We start from the raw sequence: 25,747 nt of genomic DNA, 5'->3' as shown, positions 1-25,747 counted from the left end.
TTTTTCTTCTTCTTCTACTGTTTAATGGTGGTTGGCAAACAGCGAATTGGCCCATTACCGCCACCAACTGGTGGAGTGTGGATCAAAATGACTATTACTATTTGCGTTGGGTCCCGCCGGGTCCCAATGCAGCCCTCTATGTCAGAGTACAAAAGTTACCCGGGCCATGGCCCCCCTGGCCCCCCCGGTTCCGCGGTCTATGCAAATGACCATGTGTAAAGTAAAAAAATGTCACTCGAAGTGACAAACCGTAGACTGTATAACAATATGGACGTAGTCACCGTGGCGTCACCCATTGGTTTATGAGGAGCAGGTTTGAAGCTCAAAGTAGGCGGCTCTGGCTGTCGCCATCTTGGCAGTGCCTGACTCCGCCAACTCCCGGCCAATCAAGAATGGGCAAAGAGGCGGGCCAAATGATGCCTGGTTGCTTAAACACGCCCACCTCGCTCGAAGCTGCTAAGGTAGCTAAGGCTAACAAGCTAGGCTAACAAGCTATGCTACTTTGGCTAGCCCTGTGGTGTTGGCTGCTCCCGCTCATGCTCCTGCTTGGTGCCAGCTCTCTCACGAAACAAAATATCCAAAAGGCACAAACACGGCTGAGAGGTCAGGTTCAATGACTTGCGAATTAGCTGAGATGACGCCTACTAGACAGCCAGTGGCTAGTTAGCTACCCGTGAGAGTGCCACCTGTCACTCAAAGTGACCACACCCTCAATTATGCGCAACTTTAAGCCTTAATAAAATTTAAATGGTTCATGCAATGACTCACACCATATACACGTAAATGCAACCTGAAGCGTATTTAAGTCTATTTTCTTCTTGCACACAGCTCTCAATATGGAAGTGGCTGAACCAGCTGCTAACAGCTTATGGTGCTAACAGCCCAAACAGTGCTAACAACGGCTACAGTTCTGACAGAGCTGTTGACGTTAGCCAGGGGGCAACAGGAAGGTGTGCATTATGCTCACGACGAACCCATCCTGCCACTATAGGTCTGGATGGCATTATCACTGGTAATTGCTCTCTGAGCACAGTGCAGAATGACGGCGATTAGCTAGCCTTTAGAGAATTTTATTTTTTGACATAATATTTTGTAGATATGATTCTGCTAGAGTCTGTGTCTGAGATGTTCTGTGAAATAACAGCAGATAATTGATAGCTAATAGTTTGTAAGGTTGAAATTAATTAATGAAAATAAAGAGGAACCCCTGTGCCTATGGCTACTTGCATCTCAGCATATAATGCAACTGGCTGTGTCCATTGAAGTATAGGTCACGGTGGACCTCACTGTAATACAACTGTCTTACAGCACACATTTTTTTTTATGTCAGCCTTCATGCTGAGTTATATCTTGCTGTTGGCTTGGTATTATGATGACAGAACATTACTAGGAAATGTTGCTAACTTCAGGTCTCCAAGCGAAAAATGTTTACAACCCGGTACTAAAAAGTTGACCTTGTTTTACCATCATCATTTTACAGTTATTAATTTTACACAGCCACAAAGAGATACAATGCCTCATTGCTATGCAGCCCTCAGAAAATAGATGGCATACTTTAGAGTCATTTCCTGTATTTGTGTCACAGAGGTTTCACCACTGCCCCTCCCCTTAGGAGACTAGCAGCAGGTCCTGAGTCTATTTACTTTAATGGGAGAAGTGAAAGTAAGCATAGATTAAGACCGATTCTTTTGCTACAGAGTCATTTCAGTGAATACAGGACCTATTTTTAACACACATATCTTCTGAACTTTCTGACACTAAATAACATTTTTTAGATGAACAAATCAGGGGAAAATTAGCTTTGCTCCAGACCTGTCTCTGTCTCAGCAACACACTCTCCTGAGTTCTGGTAACAACTGATATGATCTAACTTTCTCATTCCTAGGTCATCATATACCGATGCTTTGTCATGCCCCCTTAGCATCTCATACTGACACACAGGCCACCCTTCAGCATCTGTATGTAACTTACAATCAACTACTGGGTGAAACACATCATAAAGGTGGATTTATACTTGTTCGTCAGCTCTATGCAGAGCCGACGCACATGGCCTACACATGTGGCCTACACCGTTACGAGCATTTATCCTTGTGCGGTGGTGTGTCTGTGTCACTCTGCCATTACACCAACAAAACACTAGCTGGCAGTGGGGTTTCTGTGAAGTGCTGTAAAGTTTAGTTGATTCAAAACACACATTAAACACGGCTTAATAGTGACAATTTCAATTACAAGAACACAAATTGGCTTTCACATTGTATAAATTAGCTTAGTGGCTAGCGGACTTTTCCTCTATTCATATGAAGCCAGGGACAACAGCAACATTTAACAAACAAATGTTACAAAATTCGGCTACATTACAACTCACATGGGTCACTGACAAAACAACTGTCTTATACTAAACACCTTTTCCAGACAAATACAACATGCTAACGTTATTAGCACAAGCCTATGGCATTTTACATTGTAAAAATTAGCCCTAGCATTTACTGGAGATTTCCTCTACTCCTATGAAGTCAGGATAAATTACACACAAGACTTAAAATGCTATTTTGTGGAGTCTTTACTGTCTTCACAATTAATTGTCAAAGTTCACTTGGTCTCACACCGGAAATGAACATTGATCTTCTCTGGGAAGGTTGTCTGTTTTTTTTTTTCGACCCATCAACCGCCCCAACATGCCTCCTAACACAGACTTTCACTGTTAAAACTGATGACTTTTTTTTATTCCCGTCGGCACATTGGTCACAATCACAGCCTTCCTGATTATGCAGGCTAAATAGGAATTCTGGTGCATTACTTTTCGTAGGTATACAAATGAAGAGTGCATGAGAATAGCCTGTTAAGTACCTCAAACTTGTACTTGAGTAAACGTTACTTTCTACTTCTGTTTACCAGTGAACAAAATAATGGTAATGAGGATTACAGGACTGCTGGTCTCTCGAAACCAGTATCCACAAAGTTAATGAGATCTTGCTGTAGCTCCCATACAGTAAAGACAGCAGTCTTTCATGTGTGCTGAGCTCCAACTAACAAGCTCTGCTGCAGCAGCTGTAGGTGTGTGTGTGTGTGTGTGTCGTCAGGTTGGGACTGTGTGAGGACTGTCATCAGGCCCCGCGTGGATCCTACAGGAGGTAATGTAATGACCCTCTGCTGCCGTGCCCCTCTTCCCAACTCAAGACACACACCAGCCATCACAGAGCTATGCCTCACCTCATCTACCTTCCTCCTTCACACACACACACACACACACACACACACACAGACGCTCACACTGATAAAAAACTAGGTTATCATAGCAGTTATTTCTGCTGCAGGGCATATAGCTTACAAAGCAGAAGAACCTGTTTCAAGGAATCTCAGGACAAACTGAGACAAACGCACACACACAATAAAGAGCACAATAACGGAAATTAAATTAGAAACCTCAAACAATTCTTTAGTGCTCCGCGCACAGTGTGTGTCTTCAGGCCACAAATGTTAACACAATAATACATCATGTACTGTAATTTAAACACAGGACAGTCTTACATGGAAAGGTCAACGTGGCATAATAAGGCCAACGTGACTTTTTCCGAAAACTGTACTCCTGACATTTCCAGCCATTTGACTGCTCTTGAATGAATATTATTACAGCCTCTTTGTACAGTATGCTGAAAGTGCTTCCATTAAAAGAGCAAATTGTAATCAAATGTCTAAAAAAGAAAAGAAACTAGAAGAAAAAAAAGAATCACTTGGACGAAAGCCTGCCCCCACAAAGAGCACACGCATATTACTCATCCCCCACAGAGCCGCCTTGCTCTAGTGTATTGTGGGAGGACTGGGGTGGGCGGCTGTGCAGGGGATTGGGAGCTGCGTTATAAGACTACTCTACATGACTTCAGCTTGCATGGAAGGTATCAACATAATGTTTCCTCGCCGTCCCTTCGCTTTATGTGGCTCCTGTTTCAGCCCAGTCTGTATATGTGTGTGTGTGTGTGTGTGTGTGTGTGATTATACTGTATGCACTTCAAAACTAATCAGGAAAGCCAGTGTGGTGGAACCCAGACATCTTGTTTGTTTATCCTGCGAGATTTACCCGCACTTCACCTTCAGAGCCACACACACACACACACACACACACACACACACACACACACACACACACACACACGCACATACCGAGTGAAGGTCTTGTGCTTGTCCCAGGTGCAGAGAAATCTGTGAAGCAGCATGTGGCTTGTCCCAGTTCCTCTACAGTACCTGTGTGCCTTTGTGTGTGTGTGTGTGTGTGTGTGTGTGTGTGTGTGTGTGTGTGTGTGATTGCGTATTGCGACAAGACTGACCCATTTGAATCTTAATACAGGCGCTCACCAATGCATTCCTGAAACTAGTTCAACATGTAGGCTAGGCAGCCTTGTCACAAAGCAGCTGGAGTGACGGGCACTGATTGATGCGAAGGGGTCAAAGGGCACGGGGGGAGCACATCCAGGAAAATGAGATTTTAAAGCAAAAAAAAAAAAAAAAGTTGAATGGAAAAAAGTGTTGTTTTATGTGTGATTCTGAACGGCGGGGGAGGTCATGCTGTCAGGAAACACCAAATGCTCAGATGGGTGCTGAGGAGATGAACAGGCCTACACATTCTGCGTCCTGCCTTTTTCCAGTTTTGACAGAGAGGGGAAGAAGTCCGTGCTGAAGTCATTTCAAAGCAGTGCACGTCTAATCTGTGTCCTGACCAAAGCAGGTGTGTGTGAGAGGGAGAAGGAGAAAGCAAACAGAGACAGAGAGGGGGAGAGAGTGGAGAGAGGGAGGGTGAGACAGAGAAGCAAACAGAGAGGAGAGAGAGGGAGGATTGTTTCTTTCTCTGGATGCCAGCAGCAGCAACAGCAGCAGCAGCAGCACCTCATCCGGACTAGAGGTGACCGGGGCTGGGGGTGAAGGTGTGTGTGTGCGTGCGTGTGTGTGTTGCGCGTGTGGAGAGACTGCAGGAGCGGGAGAGAGGCTTAACTTGCTCCCCTCTCCGCCGCCGCTCTGCCCTCTGTGTGCGCCGCGGCTCCTCTCCTCCTGTTCTCCGGGACACGGGCAGGCATCTGGCGTGGTGAGATGTGAAGAGGCTTGAAGTATGGCATGCAAAGATGGTTTCTGCCAAGACGAAGGAGACGGTGACAGCGATGTGCCCCGCTTTTATTCGGACCCTCTTCTACTTTTTCTGTTTGGCGACTTGGTGAGTCCCACAGTGTCTCTGTCCGCGGTGCTGAAAACCTGCTCGGCTCACACTAACGAGGTGTCTCTAGCGCTCAAGTTATGCTACCCTGATTCTTTTTATTTCTTTCTAGTGTAAAGAAAATCTCTGGACAGACAAAGAAGGATGAAAGGATATACCCGGAGAATTTTACGCGCATTTTAGACCGACTTCTGGACGGCTATGACAACAGGCTACGACCCGGATTTGGAGGTATGTAGGACAAAATACCATTTGTATTCATTCTTAAGGCAAAAGAGTAGGACAGTCATCACAGTGACACAGTTAACATCTTCCAGTTAAAAGTAGGAGGATGCTATTTTTTTGTGCCAGAGGTGAAACCCTAACCACTTAACAACTCACAAAACTCAACGATTTTTAAGGGAGTCTGGTGCTGTGTTACAAGTGTAATAAGGTAGCTGCAGACCCACCATTAAGTACCACATACACCGTATCTGTCAAATCAGTTTCACCCACAGTAATTATGTCACGTCTGAAACACACTAAATCCTCCTAATAAAAAGGGAGTTTTTTATTTGACTTTTTTGTGCCGTAATAGACACCACCATAAAGTGCAATAGGATAGCCTAACCATAAAGCCATTATTGAGCCCTGTAGGTCTCTTTGTGTAGCCTTAAAACACAAATATGCCTCAAATTGTTTTATGATTTTTGGCACGCTTAAACAGGAGACAAGATGAAGAAACTTGACAGTGGAGACATAGCAGATAAGTGGGAACATTGCAGCTACAATGTCCTATTTCTCTTTACCTCCCTCTGTGTAGGAGACCTGTATTATATGGAACATGTTGCTCCATGGTCCAGTGTGTCACAACACACGCAATGTTTCAGACTTCCCCCTGTAAGCCTGGCACTTCGGCCGCCAGAAGAGGGGCCTGTATAAGCTCGCATGTTAAAGCGACTGTAGTTATATAACCGTGTGTATGTTGCGGGACAAACGCTTAATGCACAAGTTCAAGTGCTAAAAGTACGGATTTGGTGTTTTTCTGTACATCGTGTCTCAAACCACGGTTAAGAAGCAGCGTTATTTGGTTTACAGGGCAAAGCAGACAGATAGCCATGCACACTGTAGATTTGCTTATCCCTGCACTTATAAACAATGCCTGTACAGTCAGCCTCCACATTCATTCACTGAGGGAAAAAATCAAACAGGATTATGTTTTTACATCTTTTAAGCTATTTTTTTTCACTTCCATTATGCATAAGGCACTAGCTCTGGATAAGCTATTGCGTGTCTTTTGGGCTGCCTGATATAAATGTGTGTAAATGTGAATAAGACTGGTGTCTCTCTGAGGCTGGACCATGGATGGATTATTGAACCCAGGGGCCCAAAGTGTCAGGGCCCACCTTGGCCTTCACCTGCAAAATTTCACTCAAAATGACACAACCAGGAAGAGACTCAAAATTACCACAAAGAGACACAAAAAGGTCACAAAGAGATATAAGGAACTGCAAAGAGACATAAAATAACTACAAAGAGAGACAAAACCACCAAAGAAGACACAAATTTACCTCAAAGCTAAGGTGTAAATTCCACTGGGGACAGGGGAACATGTCTCTTTTCAGAATTTGTGTGCCGCCCACTTTAAAAAAACATTTTTTTAGCTACAAAAATGCTTAATACATTACTGTTTGGCAAGATTCTAATTGAGCTGTTCATTTTACTCCGATACACAGAGAAGAATATTTAGTATTATTTTCTGGATTTTGTTACTGTAGTGCTTAAATGTATGTAGAGCTGCAGGAAATTGGATTCAAATCACAATCACAACAATTTTTAAGTGCCCCCCCTCAAATCAAAGTTATGCTCTTGCCTCAAAGACACAAAATGACTACATAAGGACACAAGACCACAAAAGATGCACAACTACAAAGACATGCAAAGCAAGAAAAAAAAAATCTGTGGGTCTCGGAGGAGAGGTAGTGGGTATGCGTATCTTAGCCCAGGGGCCTATTGTCTCATAATCCGCCCATGGGCTGGATTGTGACATGGAAGGATTTAAAACAGGAAACTAAACGTGACACTTGTTGTCTGTTTCGTTGACTCAATAGGTCCCGTGACTGAGGTCAAGACCGACATATATGTAACAAGTTTTGGGCCTGTCTCAGATGTTGAAATGGTATGTACCCACACTTAAAGTGCTGAAAACATTTAAAAACATGTTGATTGATGTGTTTGTTGTGTTAATACTAAATTTACACAACTTTGTTCCGAATCTGGTCATTTCAGGACAGCATAGGCAAAGCCTCGCTACTTTATACGTGGGTGGAAAACAAGATGTTTTACTTTGCAGACTTTCTTCCAGATGAATGTAGATAATCATGAAGCAACATCATCCCACCTGCCTACCTACCTGACCTCAGATGTTTGTCTTGAATTTGCCAATATCCCTGTCTTAGGAGTACACAATGGACGTGTTCTTCCGGCAGACGTGGGTGGACCGCAGGTTAATGTATGAGGGCCCGATAGAGATTTTAAGGCTGAACAACCTGATGGTGACTAAAGTGTGGACCCCAGACACCTTCTTCAGGAATGGCAAAAAGTCAGTCGCTCACAACATGACGGCCCCCAACAAGCTTTTCCGCATCATGAAGAATGGCACCATTCTGTACACCATGAGGTATTTATGTATGCTCCATTACCACAATCTATTAACATTCAACACCAGAAGAATGATAAAGCCAAAACTCTAGCCAAACCTTGATCAAATGATTTTATCTACAAACCATGTGTCTGTTTCCTACTATATCAAAAATGGAGACAGACAATTTTTCACCTCCCCCCTAACGTTTCCAAGTGGTATTGTTGGCACTGCTGTCGCAAAGACAACCGGATCGCTTTTGCTTTGGTTGTTCCGCCATCCGCCATTTCAGCCTCTGGGGATAGTAACTGCAAATAACTTACTCTCATTCTTTACTGAGGATAGCTACCGATAGCTACCGGGGAAAATAAAAGCGCTATCCTCTGCCTATTTTGGTTGCACAATGGTTGACACACTTCCTTAGTGCAATAAATCGAGCCTTCATTTTTGGAGATCATACCCAGTGACAGACAGAATTGAACTGTGAAAACAAGACTTAAAGGGAAACAACTGAAATGCAGATGATGTCATTATTCTATAGACATTACATCATGCAATCAACATTTACTTCACAGTGCAACATATCATAATACAATAGTCCATACATTGTGAATCAGCAGCCCAGAAATGGCGTTGTCACTTCATGTACTTCAGCTACTTACTATTAATTTGCGTATTTAACGTGAAGTTACGTAAGTTAGGTTCAGGCAAGTTTAGGAAAAGAAATATGGTAGGATGCCTTCATGTTAGGTAGCCTACTCAACATAAAGTTATGTAGGCTAGGTTTAGGCAAGTAAATCTACGGGGATTTAGTTTAGGAAAAGAATCATGGTGACGACATACCTTGAAATAACGGTAAAAAGGTTCAGTTGGTTTTACATGGTCCCCATACACCGATCCCCAAATTGGGGAAAGTCCTGTGTTTGTTTGACCTGTCCATCACCCAAACCGGCCTTCTTACGCAGACTTTTGGTCTTTATACGACTTCTCTCTTAAGTCTCGCCAGCACATCGGTCATGTGACTGCAGTCTTCCCAGTGCATGGGTTATACACAAATTCTACTGTATTAGTTTTGTAAAAGTGTATATGAACAGTGCATGAGAAGTCTATTTCCACTTATACATATGTCAGTTTATGATGGGAGGATAGACTCTTCACATAATTTGTATTCTATATTTTGGTGTTTGTGCTAATTTAAAAAATATAGTTGGAGAAAAGAGATGACAGACTTTGTTTGATTTAAAGCAATTAAACAGATTTGCTGTGAAATCAGACTCAGTGGCTCATAATGTGTAAACAGTGCAGAGCTGTGTGGAGGCAGTGCAGAGCTGTGTGGAGGCAGTGCAGAGGCTGCCAAACTTCTACATCTTAAATTCAGTATAACAGTCACATAACTGCTCCTTCGCCTTTTAGTGAAAATGATTTGGTGTAAATAAATCACTGGCCTTTTCAAGTGTTAACCTACCTGTTTCTCCACCGATATGTATTGAAATCAGATGAGTCAACCGTAGGCTCTTCAACCAATCTCCATGATTTTCCCACCTTCAGCGCTAAGTGGATAGTAACTTTAAGTGTTAATTAAGTGTGATTCTTGCACACATTCTTGATGCATGTCTGTGTTTGAGAGAGTATGTCTATTTGGTCCTTTATTGAGCAACTCTTCTCTGCAACAGGTTGACTATCAGTGCTGAATGTCCCATGAAGCTTGTGGACTTCCCCATGGATGGACATGCGTGTCCTCTCAAGTTTGGAAGCTGTAAGTCCTTTATATGTGTATGTGTGTGTGTGTGTGTGTGTGTTTCTCCTTTCATTGTGAGCTGGGTCTCTACATGGCAGGTTAGGTAACCACCAACCAGATGTTTGCTGATTTGCTCTGACAGGACAATATGCAGTTAACCAGCTATGCACCGGCAACAAACTGGTGGCCACTAACACATCTACAGTATGTTGCCCCAAATACTACCACAGTGCTTCTGAAAAAGTCAAATAAAGACCCAAGAACACATAAATAGTTGCAGCCTGACCTCTGACCCCTCAACAGAATCCCATAAATGTAGCAGTCATGCATGTTTTCATTTTCATGTTGGAAAAGATGGTGTTTACAGCGTGTAAATGGCATTTCATCAATGAATCATTACCTCATCCACCACTTTGTACCTGAGTTATGATGATAGTAGCTGTAAACACATAAACCCATTCCTGAGAAGCCTCTCCTGGCCTCTACATTGCATTTAGCATTTTGTGCCCCCGGGTGTTTTTTCACAGGAGACCCACCAGATTACTTTCCATTACTAAACCAGAGGCAATGCAGTTTGCAAGTAATACACCGCAGGTAGTTTCAGTAGAGTTTTGACTTCAGTTTAGTTTACTCAGAATGTGTTTTTGTCTGTTTGTTTGTTTTTGGTTCCCAAAAGCTGTTTTCTACGGAAGCCCTGAGAGGCAAGATGAAAGAAACATTTTCTGCATTTATCTTGATTTTATCTTTTATGTAAGCAGATATATCCAAAACATTTTTCACCTTGCCTCTAAGGACCTCCGTAGTTTCTATGTTTTTATCCATGTCATGCAAATAGAGCAACTTCAGTGAGAGGGAGCAAAGATAAACAACAGTATTCTAATAGGAATACTTTGACATACACTTTCTTACTGAGAGATATATACCACTCTTGAGTCTGTAAGGTAAATGTCAGGCTACAGCCAGCAGTTGGTTAGCTTAGCTGAGCATCTGTCGCCGCTGTTTCCAGTCTGCTCTGAAGGCTGATCTTTTCAAAGTTAATAAAATCCACCTACCAGCACGTCTAACACTCATTAATTACCATGTTGAATCTTGTTTGTTTAATTTGAACACAAACTGAAATGTAAAAACAACAAGCATCTCGCTGTTTCCACCTGTTTCCAGACTTTGTGCTAAACTAAGCTAACTGGTGGTAGCTTCATATTTAATAGACAGATGAGAGTACTAGCGGTCTCCTCTTCTAATTCTTGCAAGAAAGCAAATGTTGTCCTATTTCCTAAATACAGTTGAAAGCAATAGTCATTCATCTCATTCATGGATTCAGTTGTTTCTCGCTGTTACACCAGGTTTATATGAGAGAGATGTATTTATATTTATACATGCTACATGCAAGAGTTTTGGGGGGTAAGGAAGTCTGCCACCAGGCTGTGTTGGAATCATACTAATGTGCTGCTTACTACACACTCAATATGTATGTAACATATACTGCCTACTAAATTAACGATTAAGTATGTCATCAACAACGGACTGCTCACACTGTAGTATACTCAAGCAACATGACTATATCAGATGACTGACGGCTGATGTGACCTGGTGTGACATCTCCAAAAACATTGCAGCCAATTTTCAATCAGGTGTTATTTCAACAAAGCCTAACAGGAATTAATTAAATAGAGATTAACTCTTAACAGCACATTACGTGGTGGTGGGCATAAGATGTGTTAAAATTACATGCTGGCAACATGAGAGCAATGCCAGTGGAAAGTCAAAGTCGCAGTTTCGTTGTGAAACAGTTGCAGTTGAGTTAGATTTAGAGAACAAAAAATAATAGTTAGGAAAAGATCATGGTTTCGGTTAGAATAATTACGTACAAGACGTAAGCGATGTAAACTTTGTACTTTGTGTGGTTACATAAAGTACCTACGTAAAGTACTTGGCATAGTTACCTAAAGCCACCTAACTACACTGACTCCTGTTTTCACATGGGACATGTACTGGGGACTCCTGGTTGAAAGTCCCTGTTCGTTTGATCCATACACTCCCACCCGCCCTGCCCGGACTTTCTTGCTCTTTATACTTAATTTGTGTGTCCACTACAAAAAATCCTCACTGACTTTGCATTGGAATCGCTTTTTGTTGCTAGCAGTGAATTTTAACATATTTTGTGCCCACCACCATGTAATGCATTGTTAAGATTTTGTGTCCATTTCATGTATTTCTTTGAGACAAGGCTGGTTACGCCAATAAACTGACTATGTATTGGGAATCTAAAGTTACTTTTGCATTCAAAAAAATATGAAAACATAATAAAGTGACATATTAATAGGGTAAGCCTGGCTTTAAATCTCCTCTGCTGCCGGCTGTTGCGCCATCTGAAGAAACTTGTGTATGCCCAGTAAGCTCATGTCTCACACTCAGGAATTCTTGCTAATGCAGTATATAGGAGCATTTCTTGCTTACACAAAATCCACATCATATGCAATGTGAATGCACTACATACTCAATTTTCCATCGTACTCAGTATGAATAGGATGTTAGTATGTGATTTTGAACACAGCTTTGGTGTGAATAAAAGCCTGTTCACATGACTTTTCTCTGCTCGGCGCTGAAATGGATTCTGTGGTAAAAAGGGGAGCTGAGCCCTTTGTGAGACACAAAGCGACTGAATGCTAATACTAAATAATGAAGTATTTCATTCTTCATTGTGGACAATGAAGCCCTAGCTCAGCATCAGTGTTTATAGTGGGTCTACTGGTCAGCAGAAATGACTTATCTGAAATAAAGGAGTTTCTCAGCTCCGTCTTATCGCAGAGGAGCAGCAATTTGAAGATTACATCTGCAAGAGAAGGGAAAGGAAAAGACAACGAGTTTGCCTTTACACTCGCCCAATCCGCCGTCAATTACCCAGTGTGATGACATTGCAGAGGACAAATTCACATTTCTCAGTTATTGTCATCCGTCTCCTCCTCCTTGTCCTCCTCCTTCCACCATCCTGCTCTGCTGCTGCTAGCCTCCAGTCAGGAGGAAGCGACCATGGATCTGATGTGGCCTGAAGCAAAGGAAAGGTCAGAATCCCTTCCTCTGCCTCAGGATAGCACAGACCTATGCAGCTATTTTCCATAGCTGCTCTGTGTATGTGTGTGTGTGTGTGTGTGTGTGTGTGTGTGTGTGTGTGCACGCTAATTTTCTCTCTGTCTGTCCTGCCTTCATTTTTTCTCCATCACTCTTTTTCTCTCCCTCTCTCCGTCTCCTTTTTCTCCATCTGGACTTGTGTGCACAGGCATTGCGTTCCACTCCATGACACACCAGAGTCATTTCATTTTGGCAGCACAGTTGGTATCCTGCCGATGTTGAGTCCCATAGGGAGTGGCAGGCAAAGATAACTGGCATTTTGCTGTGCATCCACAGACTGGCCACCCTCGCCAGCATACATACAGCAGAACACTGGAGAGTAAAAGACTTGTTGGGATTTAAAGTATCCCTAAGTCAGACACAGTGGAGAATTTATCGGAATGTTACAACTTTTCTTGGGGATGAGATGTCAGCACAATGCATCAGTGAGTCAAATGGGACCTCTGCGAACTTTGACTCCGACCACATCGTACTGTTTTCAGTGGGTCTGCCAGAGTGGATTGGATGTCATGCATTTGTATTAGCAAACAGGCCTATTAGATCACTGCCAGTTCAGTGCCATATATGATGAAAGATCCCTTAGGCAGTCAGCTAGAAAAAAAAACGGCTATGCAATCTTATTTTTTTGTTGCAGAATACTTAATAAATGACTCTAGAGTTTTCCTGCATTTGAATACAAGTGAAGGGTCGATCTGCCTCAAAGGGCTGGTAGTCCGAAAAATTTAATTAGTCAGTGGAGAGTTTTAGTATCCCATGATGCTGCTTCAGAGGCTTTTCCCCTTGCCATGAATGCAGCTCTCAGAGAGACAATGTACAGTAATAATTGAGATTAAAAACCTTCAAATCAAAAATGACAAATGTTTGTTTCAGTCTCTATAGTTCCTGGTTTATTGTACTTTTACAGTATTTATAATATGGAAAAGTTTGTGCTTGCATTTGAGTCTAAGCCTACAAAGAAGTAGTGTTGGGTTAGTACTGTATTGCCAGCATGAACAGTCCCGTCCATAGAAATAGAATGAATAGAAAGGACACTGAAGTGTTTGCAGTGATTGTGTGATTAGTTCAACAGAAAATGATTGTTGTTAGTTGTTATGGTGACAACATTTCAGTGGAGCTGTAAAGTGTATCACACACTCACTAGTCTGAGAACTTGTTTTAGCCTACTGTACTCACTAAGACGGCCTTTTCACATAATGAATAGAATTTGATGACTTACGAATAGAAATATGAAGCAATTAAATCCACAATTCCTCTTCAGCTGCAAGGCAATGGAGGTGCATACAAAAGATGCATGTACATATGTCATGTAACATATGTCACCAGGGTAGAATGCTACACAGAGCCTGCTAGCACATTATGTTGTTATTAAATTAACTCAATGGACTTTTGATTTCACACAGGAGATAAACAGTGATCTCCTGTGTGAAAGTCCAGAGTTTGTTTGGCCCATCTGCCTCTCCTCACATCTACCGTATTCTGATTTTCATGCTCTTTATACTACGGCAGTTGCTTGGAGCGTCGAATATGGTGCTAATCGGTGCGTCTCATACCGCTGATAAAGGGTGCCTCAGTACACTGGCATTTGATGCTGAGGGCCACTGACCAAGTGTTGGTATTTGACAAGTTGGGAGACGACCGGGTTGGCAAAACCTCACCTCACCTCCTTTGTTTATTTGGTAGTTTTATGGAGTAGCACATTTGCAATGGCAATGGTGCACATAAAAATGGTTACCACTCTCACCTTCCTGCAATGTTGAATGGTAAAGTCTGTTCTACTCTCATTCTATTTCTATGGTCCCATCATATAAAAACTCTGGCAAAACAAAAAGTAGCAGATGCTCTTCAGTAGCAAAAGTAGAAATGTTAATTTCATAAGCAAAAAGTATAAAAGAATTGGAATAAAAACAAAAAGTTTTCGGTCACAGGACTATCATCAGCACAACTTAGAAATGAATTCATTTGGGTTGCCTTGGTGTTCGACTGGTTACGGCATGTGCCATATTATCGCAACTTCCTGGGTTTAATTCCAGCTTTGAGAACTTTGATATATGTGATTCCCATCCATCTCTGCCCCCCATTTCCAGTCATGGAGTCCGGTTCTTCTGCTGAGAAGGGGGCTAGCAGCTTATGGTGCTAACTCCTAAAAACAGCACTGAATAACAGCTGCTGACAGAGCTCAGTGGTAACCACCTTATGAGTGCAATGTAGAGTGCATCGAACCGGATTACCAAAACAAACCACAGACCCAACTGTCTACCAACATCATTAGGTGTTGACATTGGTTGAATTTAGTTTGTGACTTCGGGGGACCAAAATTTAAAGTCAGGACAATGCCAATGTCAATTTGACATAAAATACTGATGACAGATGATGTTGATATTTTGTTGGTTTTAAGTTGTGATGTTAAGTAACCAAAATCCAACATCCCCAAACATCTCCTCCAAACATCGTCTTGATGTAACATTTAGTATCTTCAAAACTTCATAATGTTAACGTCCACACGACACAAATTTCTAACATTGTTAGACATTTAAAATATAGTCAACCCGATTTTCATTCCAAGCAAAATGTTGTGTCTGTCTGACGTAACAGACCAACATCTTCCTGATGTCATGCCAACGTCGGGTTCCAGCTGGGGAGAAGCTCAGATTACAACACACACAGAGCTAGAGTGATGTTACTCTCTGCTCAGGACGCCATTACTTCACTACATGTTTACATAGCAAATAGTGGTTTGCTGCTGCATTAATGCTCTGAAAGTCACATACAGAACCTTTAAAAAATAAATGAATCCATTCTGGAGACTTAAAAAGGCTGCAGTATCACTTATGGCAGATCAGGGACAGATGGTGAGGCAGGAAGTGTTATCTGTGAACTCATCAGCTACTTTCGTGGTGTCAAGAAGGTCTACAAATGTAACTACATAGACAATAAATGTGTATGTATACACACTCATATGTATGTATGGAGGCAAAGACAGTTTACAGTAAACAAATGCATTACATAAACTGATTTTTTCCCTCTACTGTACGTCTTACTTTTTCATACTGCACCGTTCACAACTTACAGTTTAGTGAGTCACGTTGAGGTTGCTTTGCTGTCTGCCCACAGATGCCTATCCTAAAACAGAAATGATCTATACTTGGACCAAAGGGCCTCAGCATTCAGTCGAGGTCCCTCCTGAGTCCTCCAGCCTCGTTCAGTATGATCTCATCGGCCAGACGGTCTCCAGTGAAACCATTAAATCCATCACAGGTGAGACTTGCTTGTCCTTTCAGTGTTTTGAGTAAAGTGACTGCAGGGGTTGATGTGAAGAACTGTTTCTTTCTTTTACAAATTGATTGTTAAAAAATACAGTGTCAAATCTTTTATTGAAAGATGCTCAGCCATCTGTGTGTATTGTACTCTGTCAAACCTGGTAGATCTACACTGTATTTTCCGCATGACTGACAGGACTAATACTGTACAAATGCTGCACAGTTGGTAGATATTGATATTTGGAGCTTTGTCACTCCATTGGAACGTGATCAGCAGACAGCAGCCTCTTGGAATCAAACCCTGTAAACATCATGAGTTGAGGCATTTCAGAGGGCCTCTCAGTTCACTTCAGTAGGGTTCTGAAAAAGATGATAGAAGCAGGAAGTTGAGTTTCATGTGTCAATTCTGCTACAATATAGAGGACAGCGACAAAATGATCAAATAGAATCAAATGTGACATCTGTCTAAAGCTGCATTAAGTGAAATCTGTCAGCCTGCGGCTTTTAATTCTTTGTTAATCAAACTAATTCATTTCTGTTCATCCTTCAGGTGAATACGTGGTGATGACGGTCTACTTCCACTTGAAACGTAAAATGGGCTACTTCATGATTCAGACGTATATCCCCTGCATAATGACAGTAATCCTCTCCCAAGTGTCCTTCTGGATAAATAAAGAATCAGTCCCGGCACGCACAGTCTTCGGTATGTAGACCTCACACATCCCTCATCCCGCACAGCCTCTCTGCTCACTGTTTATTTACTCAATGTCTGCATGTGTCTCTCTCCACTCTGTACAACAAGGTGATGTTACAATGTGAGGTGATTATGAGGAATATAAAGAGCTACTGTTTTTTTTTTTTTTATCCTTAGATTGCCTCATGAAATGCAAATTCACTGCTATTAGTTTAAAGACTGGTTTGAAATGCTAGAATGAACAGCTGACAGCATTAGGAGAAATCATTTTGCTGCATCTTCCAAGCAAAGATGCCTCAAGCAAAGACCAGAAATGTGAGTCTTCGAAAATGGTTCTGGCTCAAACAGTGGATGATACAAAATCTTCTCAGGATGTAAAATAAATACCCCTCTAAATGGGTTGAGACTGTTACAAACATTATGGGGAGAGATTCCCTCTTAGAGTATTAAAAGTATTTGTTATAGGCAAGATGCCCCAGGAGGTAATTTAGATTTTAGGTATCTACAGATTTATAATTTTACATTAAGAATACCATCTCATCAGGAGCAGTTAATTGAAAAGGCTTTCTGCTACTTTAATGAGGTTCAGCTTTAAAGGGTTTAGGCCTCAAACAAAACAAAAATTAAACGTGACATTTCATTTCTATTACCATCTCTACAATTTAAAGAGAGGCCTGCTGAAAAATAATGGTTTATTCTTCACTACTCTTTTCTTTCTGATTTGAATACCAAATGTAGTTAACAGCAGCATTGGGAAATAATGCATTACAATGATGTGATTTTTTTCAGGAACCAGTAGTTTAAGCAGGGCTGGGTTGTAACACATAACGTGTAATCTGGATTTCATATTTAGAATAATAAGTACCTATGACCAGATTACAGTTGGAAAACATTTTGATTACATCTTTGAAATATGGCAGTTTTAAAATGACAAAACTTTTTTTCATTATAACCAAAGCTGTATTAACTCATGAAAAACATGTCTGACATACAAGGTGTTGTAGAACACATACGGTAAATTTGTTATAGAGCCAGTACTGTTTTTGTAAGGGTTATTCGATTTGACCAACTGTAAATGCTGAATGCAAAATGCATTTTATTACCAGCTGGGACAACGTCACCACGGCTGCTATTGTTTTCAATGCATGTGTCTATGTGTGTGTGTGTGTGTGTGTGTGTGTGTGTGTCATCCTGGCAAAATGTGGTGCACCAACTACCACAAAGGCTGTTTTGAGCATTTTGCCAGGTGTTCATATGTCTGTCTTTTTGTCTCTCTGCCTGTGGACAGATTTTGCAAACGCAATAATGTTACAGCCACCCAAGAGTCACAAAACTGTACAGATGTTTAGACGAGATCAAAATGAAGGCAGAGATTGAAGATGGGCATGGTCTGAGCTTGGGGGCTAGAGGGCTAGAAGTCGGAGCATAGGAGGAAGAGAAAAGGCCACTGTCCCCTCAACTTTATGCCCCTGGCTTAGGAAACTTTATGAGCGTGTAGTGGAGATCACAATGAAGGCTGAGTTTTAAGATGGGTGCGGTCAAGCAAGGGCACAGCAAGCAGAGGAGTAGAAAGTAGAAAAGGGATCATTGCACACCCATTTTACACCCCTGGCTGAAATTCGCTTTAAATCGCGGATTGCTGTGTTGCGGCTGGTGTGATCCAACCACAAGATGGGCTTTTAGTTTGCAATGAAGATGTTTTGAGATAAATTCAAATTTAGGAAAAAGTCATTTTTTTAGTACAAGGTGAAGTGTCTGATTGTGAATTAATCTAAAAGATTACTTAGTTGGTACTTGTTTAGTTAAATCTTAAATGACACATGTAGAATAAAGTGATTTTGGTGAAATATTACTATTTTGAGCTCAGATTAGGATATGTGTTTTTTTATGACGGAAGTGTTCGTCCCACAAAATGTGTTCAAGGACTGTTGGATTTTCAAAATTCCAACGATAATTCCTGGTTTTACAGTTTCTGGCTGTGATAAAAATTGTGTAATTTTGGTGATTTTTAAAGAAAATATGTCTATCCAAAACTGCCAATGGGTTTAGAAGGCATGCTTTCTGTAAAAACCGTTGGTAAAATAACTGCAAATTACAGACATTTCAATTTTTATGCCCCTCGCCTAAGCCAAAATATAAAACACAAGTCCCTCCCCAGTGCTTATAAAATTATTTGACATGCCTCCCCTCTTTTGCACCACCCCCTCCCCCTTATAAATGACAAACAGTTCCTTACCTCAAAATCTGTTGTACAGAGATTCAAAACAAAGGCAGGTAAAATGGACATTAATAATTGATGTAGGCAACTCGTAGACATTGACTTTTCAAACCAGGGATTTCTAGTCTCCAACTGATCTTTATAGTCATTGCAGTGCTACTCTTTACTGTTGTTACAATACAGTCTCTTACTGTTAGATTGCTTATGACGAGTATGATGTCACATGTTACATTATTTGCCATTTTATCACGTTTGTAAATGTTGTTGCAGGAGCCATCATTCCTACATCATCAGTAACTTTAAGTTTTTGGCCTGTGACCCAGTTGCACTCTCCCTGGTTCCCATGGTACGGAGTTTGGGTCCCTGTACTACAATAGACTGATTAGTGTGTGTCGATAGAGAGGCACGACGACAAACAGAGCTGCTAAAAGTAGACCATTGTTGCTGGGTGTTGTTGTTTTATTATTAAGGGACGTCTCAGTCTGGTAGTTTGTCGACCACGTTCCACCACTTATGTTGATGGAAAGTCATTCAATGATAATGGCGCTGACTCTTGTCCTCCATTTTGAAAGTAGTTCTGATAGATTATGTTTTGGAGCATCATTTTCAAGAGGTAATTTTAACTTGAGTAATGAGAGAGAAAGAAAAACACGAGTGTTTTGACAGTTTTGATGCCAGAAGTGGAGTTACAGCATGAAAGTGGACTGTAAGGGAAACATAATCTTTTGTTGTTTAGTTTGAATGTAGTGTTAAATTAGTTTATTTAAAGTTTAAATGCATCACTTTCTAATAAGGCACCTTTATATAAGGATGTAATGACTTTACTAATGTTTCAATTAATGATTCATACTATAAATCATTATGTTTTATAGATCAGTGATAAGTAATGAATAAGGACAAAGTTTTAGTTGGTATGTTGAGAAAAATTCCTTTGACTTTTAAACCGTTCATCCACTTACATTAATCAATGGGGTGTAGAGGATCTGCACCAAATTCTATCAGCTAACTTATTAATTATTTATTAGTGGCTAACTAACATGTGTAACTGCATTATTACAGCTCAAAATTACTTTTTATTACTGGCCTTTATCTGATTTGTAAAGCATTAATAAATGACTTACAAACTATTAATAAGAAGTTTGAGGTGATTCTCAGTCATCCAGATCATGGTAATGCTAAGTGCCATATCGTGGGCAACTTGACTTGCCTGAGTGACGTTTCACCTCCCATCCAAGAGGCTTCTTCAGTTCTTACTGACTGGTGGGGAGTTGCAGGGGCCTGCAAACTGAAGAAGCCTCTTGGATGAGAGGTGAGAAAGAAACTCAAGCAAGTCCATCTGCCTATGATATATCACTTAGCATTAATGTAGAGTATTAAAGAATTAGCCCTTCCTAAGTCCCGCCCCTTTTCGTTCTGTGCTCCAGTAACAGTTGAGCAAGTTTGGAACACAGCAGAACATCTGTCAAGTTTCCTCCTTCCTGTTATAGTTAGATATGATGTGCAAGATTTATCGGTGCTGAAAAGAAACAGCTTTTAAAGATGATGAACAAAAATTGTCTGGTGGACTGTTACAATCTCCATGGACACTTTACATTGCATATATTCATTCATTAATTTTCCGCAACCGCTTATCTTGTTGGGGGTCGCGGGGCGCTGGAGCCTATCTCAGCTGACATTGGGCGAAAGGTGGGATACACCCTGGACAGGTCACCAGACTATCACAGGGCTGACACATAGAGACAGACAACCATTCACACTCACATTCACACCTATGGCTAATTTAGAGTCACCAATTAACCTGCATGTCTTTGGACTGTGGGAGGATCCCACAGGAAAACTGTGGAAAACTGTACCTGGAGAAAACCCACACTGACACGGGGAGAACATACAAACTCCACCCTGAGGTTTGAACCAGGAAACTTCTTGCTGCTCTTGAGGCAACAATCAAATGACCACTGCACCACTGTGTCACCACATTGTATATAAGCAAAATGCTGGCTAACTAGCTAGCTAATGTAGGCCTATACCTGCATCAAGAGCAAATGGGCTAATGTCAGATCAATAATATCAGCTAGGTTTGCTGCCTCCTTATTTCTGTGGTAATGTTAAAGAGATTTGGATAAAGACAAGTTGGTTGGTTGCTGACATATTTTTTACATTGCATGAATTTTTGTTGGCTATAAAAGATCATGGCTAACGTCCTTTGATCAGATTATAGTAATGAACAAAACGTTGCACGGTAAAGAGAAACTAATGTTAGGTCAGCACCATGCTGTATTCAGTAATAATTACATAGAGTACTTTTCTGATCCCCAGAGGGGGAAATAGAGATGCATGGGGGAGCAGGGTTGACCTATAGTCTCATCATCCTTGGTTTCTATTCTCCCTTTTTCGTTGAGACCAGAAACCTTAATTTGCGTTGTTTTGCCTTGTTCATACTGCACCCTTTATCCTTGCAGTCGGCTTCTTGAAGTTGTATTGCCCAGAAACTATGTAATCAACACAGCAGTGCCTGGCTGAATGGAGCCAGTGTCGCCATGTCTCTTTTTGTCAAGCTTGTTCAATTTAGCAACAGTAAATAAAGGGAGCAGGACGGAGGATCAGTCATTTACAGCTTATAAACCATTTATAATGATGCATTTTTTGTATTCTCCAGTATAGGTGTCATGGATAACAAATTAGATCAATTTATTTCCATTGTGGAGCATAAAACCGCATTTCACTCCTATAACTCATGATGGACAGATGAAACCCCCCAAAAAGAATCTAATATTGGAGATATTGTCTGTTTTTAATCCACACATTCTTTTTCCTTGTCAAAATCTGGTTACCCACAATGCAACAACTGCTGCCAGTTGTGCGATATGCTAGTAGTGGCTGATGTAGCCTCAAGCTGCTAGCAGAGATGAGGAGCAGGCCCTATGCTGCGTTCACACTATGAACGACAACAAATCATGTTTTTGTTTCTAGATATGAAACCATGTTATTTTGCTTAGTTAGCTGACACTATTCTAGCTTTACGTGCACAAAGGGAGGCAATGGGGCGGCTAAATGGGCAATAAGCATAGATTTTTTTTTTACCAAATACAAACTTAAGATGACGTTCAGTTTAGGTGCTTTGTGGCAAATAGCAGACACACACAAGACTGTGATCATGTAACTATGTTAATAAGCGCTTGAGCAACTCTTCAATGGCAATACCGTAGCTGGTTATGCTGTTGCGTTGTTTCTCGTTGTGTGAACACAGAAACAGAGGTCTGTAAGCTTCCCAACCGATGCTGACTCAAGTGACATCACTTAAGGCAGTTTATTAGATTTTGTGCAGCTCCCTCTGGAGACACAAAATTATTTTTACAGCACTTTTTCCACATGTACTCCTCATCATCTGTAAACAGACTGTGATGTGTATAACTGGAGCACCTCCACTTTAATTATGACATCGGGCCTGTTGTTGGCTGGCAGCAGCATTTAGTCAAAGTATGACAGCATACTGAATCACGAATGGTGACACACACACACACACACACACACACACACACACACACACACACACACACTGCAGTGTCACCTGTATGCATTCAGTGGGCATTTGACACAGTGTGTGTTTCTGTTGACTGTGCAGTTTATGTTTTGAGTCAGCTGAGCAGAAAAAACACAGTTTGACCCTCAGTAGAAATGTCTCTCGCTGTCGTGCAGTGTAATAAAGCACTGGGGGATCAATGCTGCTCTCCTGCAGTGACCAATGGATCTGACAGTCCAGCTGCACTGCCCCCGCCTCCCTGCTCCAAACTGTCCAACACGACAGAGGCATCACAGCAGCACAGCTATTGTTGTATCAGTCGAGCCTCTGAGGCAGCGGATTTCTGCTGTTATCCGCTGTGTTTAAATGTGCGTGTGTGGCGGCCGTGGGTGAAGACAGGGTGGGGAGGGAGAGGAGGGAGGTCGGTGTTTGGATTTCTCCTCTTCCACCCTGCAGCCACACTCTGTTTTCACTTCCAACAACAGTGTCCTGCTATGAGCGTGAAAGAGGCAATTTGTCAGGAAGACAAACAGGAGTGGAGGGAGGTTTGGAGTTGGAGCGTCTTGGCTTCAGATAGAGGAGTCACACATTTTTTTAACAAGCTCATTTAAAGCAAGTCATTGGTTTCGATGCCTCTGACATATGACGAGACTGTTTTTCACGGCAATGTTTGTCTGTTGAGTGTGCAGGTGTGGCCATGAATGGTAGAGGAGGTCACAAAGCTGAATTACCAAATGTCCATTGTAGAGATGCATAAGCTCATGGCACTAAAAGGAATAGTTTAACATTTTACAGGAATGTTAAAGGGACAGTTCACATAGATTTGGATCAGGGCAGATTAAAATATTTTTAACTGATCAGGATCGGCTATATTGAGCTATGTCTAATCCTTCATTTTACATCAGCGTTTTTTGTTTTTTTTTCACTCATGAAGCTTTCATGCACAGCAACCCAATGAGTGTAAACATCATCAACTCCTCAACTCTCCCTCCTCCTCTCCTTTCTCTCTCTGCTCTGCTTTGTTAAGCTCCTGTGTGCAAGCAGGGGCTGCGCACCGCACGCGGCACAATACTACATGCCATGAAAGAAAGAAAAAATACAGAATGAGGCTGTTTATCTATGGTATTTACTGGAGTTATGAGCAGTCGTTTCATTTCAGCTCAGTGTGAGAAACTGCTTGTTTGTCATCCATGGCACATGGTGTTTCACCACACTGCTCGGTGGAGAGACGGAAGAGACAGACAGTGTAGAGCCAATGACAACACGCACTCACCACGCCACTGCAAACTCAATGAAAGCCACACAAGCAAAAAGCCAGTTAGAGGAATTTCTTAATTAATCTGTGTAAAAGAAGTTCATATGATGACATAGGCTGCACCAAAGCAACAAACACCGGAGAATACTCTCTCAAAGGGAAAGAGACATTCCCTAGACAGCAACAAGGCCAAAAACATTAAAGGGAGGGTCTGTTATTTTATACTTCATACTATATACTCAAAATAATAATAATAATAAAAAAAGTTAAGGAGCAGCTTGGATGCAGGGATTATTTTCTGCAGACCTATTCAATTGTCAAGCATATAGCCCTACGTTGGATTGGTTTTAATAACTTTCAAGTACTTGAACTGTGCAACTGTATTATCCAGGAGAAAGGAGCATTGGTTTGGGATTCAGTATCAGCAGATTCTCAATATTAAATAACTTGGATTGGGATGTAGGGCAAAAAAAACTTGACTGAGAAATCCCCAGTTAAAAGTCAGCTGAAAATTCAATTTTTCACTCTGTCAGTTACACACAGGTCTGAACACACACATGCACAAACTGGACCTATACATGCACTAAGTGGAGGGATGTCAGAGTGGGCTGCCCATGACAGGCGCTCTGGGTGGTTGGGGGGGTTCGGTGCCTTGCTCAGGGGCACCTTGGCAGTGCCCAGGAGGTGAACTGGCACCTCTCCAGCTACCAGTCAATGCTCCATATTTTTGGTCCGGATGGGGACTTGAACAGGCGACCCTCTGGTTCCCAACCCAAGTCCCTATGGACTGAGCTACTGCCGCCCCCAGCCCCCGAGTATTATATTAGACAAGTGCTGTTTAGAGGTGCCAGTCATAAGGCGAGCTGTTTCATGCTGCGTCTGGTCTTTATGCTAAGCTTAGCTAATCCCCTCCAGGCTGTAGGTCTGTACTAATGTACAGACATGAGATTCACATCAATCTCCTCATTTAAGTCTTGGAAAGAAAATTACTATGTATTTTGCCAAATATTGAGCTATTTATTTCAGAGAAGAGTCTGATTTCTGTGCAACCTTTAAACTGTAACTGGTGTTTGGCATCTGTTTTTCTGTTTCCAGAGGAAGCTACAGAACCAAAATATCCCCTGCAGGCTGCAATCCTGTCATTGTAGAGAGGTGAAAATGAAACAGTTGTTGTAAAGAGCTAATGTTGTGAAGGGAAACTCAATTGTAGCACTAAAGTAAAAAAGATGACTGAATAAAAGATCCTTGTAAAAAGGTTTAAAAAAAATACATAGCTCAATCTTAAATGCAATAAGAACTATTCAGGTATAGACACCATTAGTTTCACATGAAATTCAACGTGTACTCAGATGCAAAGCGTTATCTCTGGGTCTAAAAGGTGAGACCAGTGCAGAAGTGCCTTAAAGGGAAATTTCGGTTTATTTCAACCCGTCTCCTATCGTCCTAAATTTGTTTCAAGTGACTAGTGACATAGAAATAATAGTTAGCATGTTAGCCGTTAGCCTAGATACAGCATAGTAGCGTCAGACCTGTTAAAACATAAGTGAACGGGCATCCCTTCTAGTGCAAAGTTAGTCCACTAAACAAGCTTTTTTCCACAAAGACCGCCTCATATCGTTAGGATAAATGTCAGAGAACATATAGAAAACGACATGTAAACATGTTGTGCTGCCATGTTTGTTTACCATCTAGCTCTGCTTTCCAAAACGCAGCCGAAATATATCTTGCCAGCTCTAGATAAAGCCCAGCTGAATACTACTCCAGGTGGAGGTGTCTCGTCCTCTGTCACATCCAGACCTTGAAAATAAGGCTGCAACCGGTCCCATTCCTTGCAACAGAGGCATTCCTCTTCTGTGGGCACTGGGGTACAGCATTCACAGGTACACCACCATAGAGCTTAGATTCTCTGCCCGAGCCCGAGCCCGGCCCAACCCGGCTTGGGCCCGCGGGCCGGGTCGGGCCCCCCTCCCTCTGACGGGCCCAGGCCGGGCCTGGTCAGATATGACGTTTTTTTTTTTTTTAAAGCTATGATTTGATAATGTTATAGGCTATGTATTGTAGCGACCCTGCAGTAAATGTTCTGTTATAATGTCAATGTTCCATGAGTTAATGGCAT

At 41.7% G+C, this 25,747-nt stretch overlaps 1 protein-coding gene across 1 annotated transcript in view; it reads left to right on the top strand.

Annotated features, from left to right (window-relative positions):
* Positions 1–5,111: 5,111 nt before the first annotated feature.
* Positions 5,112–25,747, top strand: part of gabra4 (gamma-aminobutyric acid type A receptor subunit alpha4) — a 38,029-nt gene continuing 17,393 nt past the window's right edge. Inside the window, exons 1-7 of the mRNA XM_050042925.1 lie at positions 5,112–5,200; positions 5,313–5,431; positions 7,291–7,358; positions 7,639–7,859; positions 9,494–9,576; positions 15,799–15,942; positions 16,495–16,647. Of these exons, the coding sequence (XP_049898882.1) occupies positions 5,112–5,200; positions 5,313–5,431; positions 7,291–7,358; positions 7,639–7,859; positions 9,494–9,576; positions 15,799–15,942; positions 16,495–16,647 (877 nt within the window). The remainder of the gene's footprint in view (positions 5,201–5,312; positions 5,432–7,290; positions 7,359–7,638; positions 7,860–9,493; positions 9,577–15,798; positions 15,943–16,494; positions 16,648–25,747) is intronic.

Source organism: Epinephelus moara, chromosome 4 (genome assembly GCF_006386435.1).
Source record: "Epinephelus moara isolate mb chromosome 4, YSFRI_EMoa_1.0, whole genome shotgun sequence".
NCBI classification, from domain to species: domain Eukaryota; kingdom Metazoa; phylum Chordata; class Actinopteri; order Perciformes; family Serranidae; genus Epinephelus; species Epinephelus moara.
This window is presented reverse-complemented; position numbering and strand designations above follow the sequence as displayed.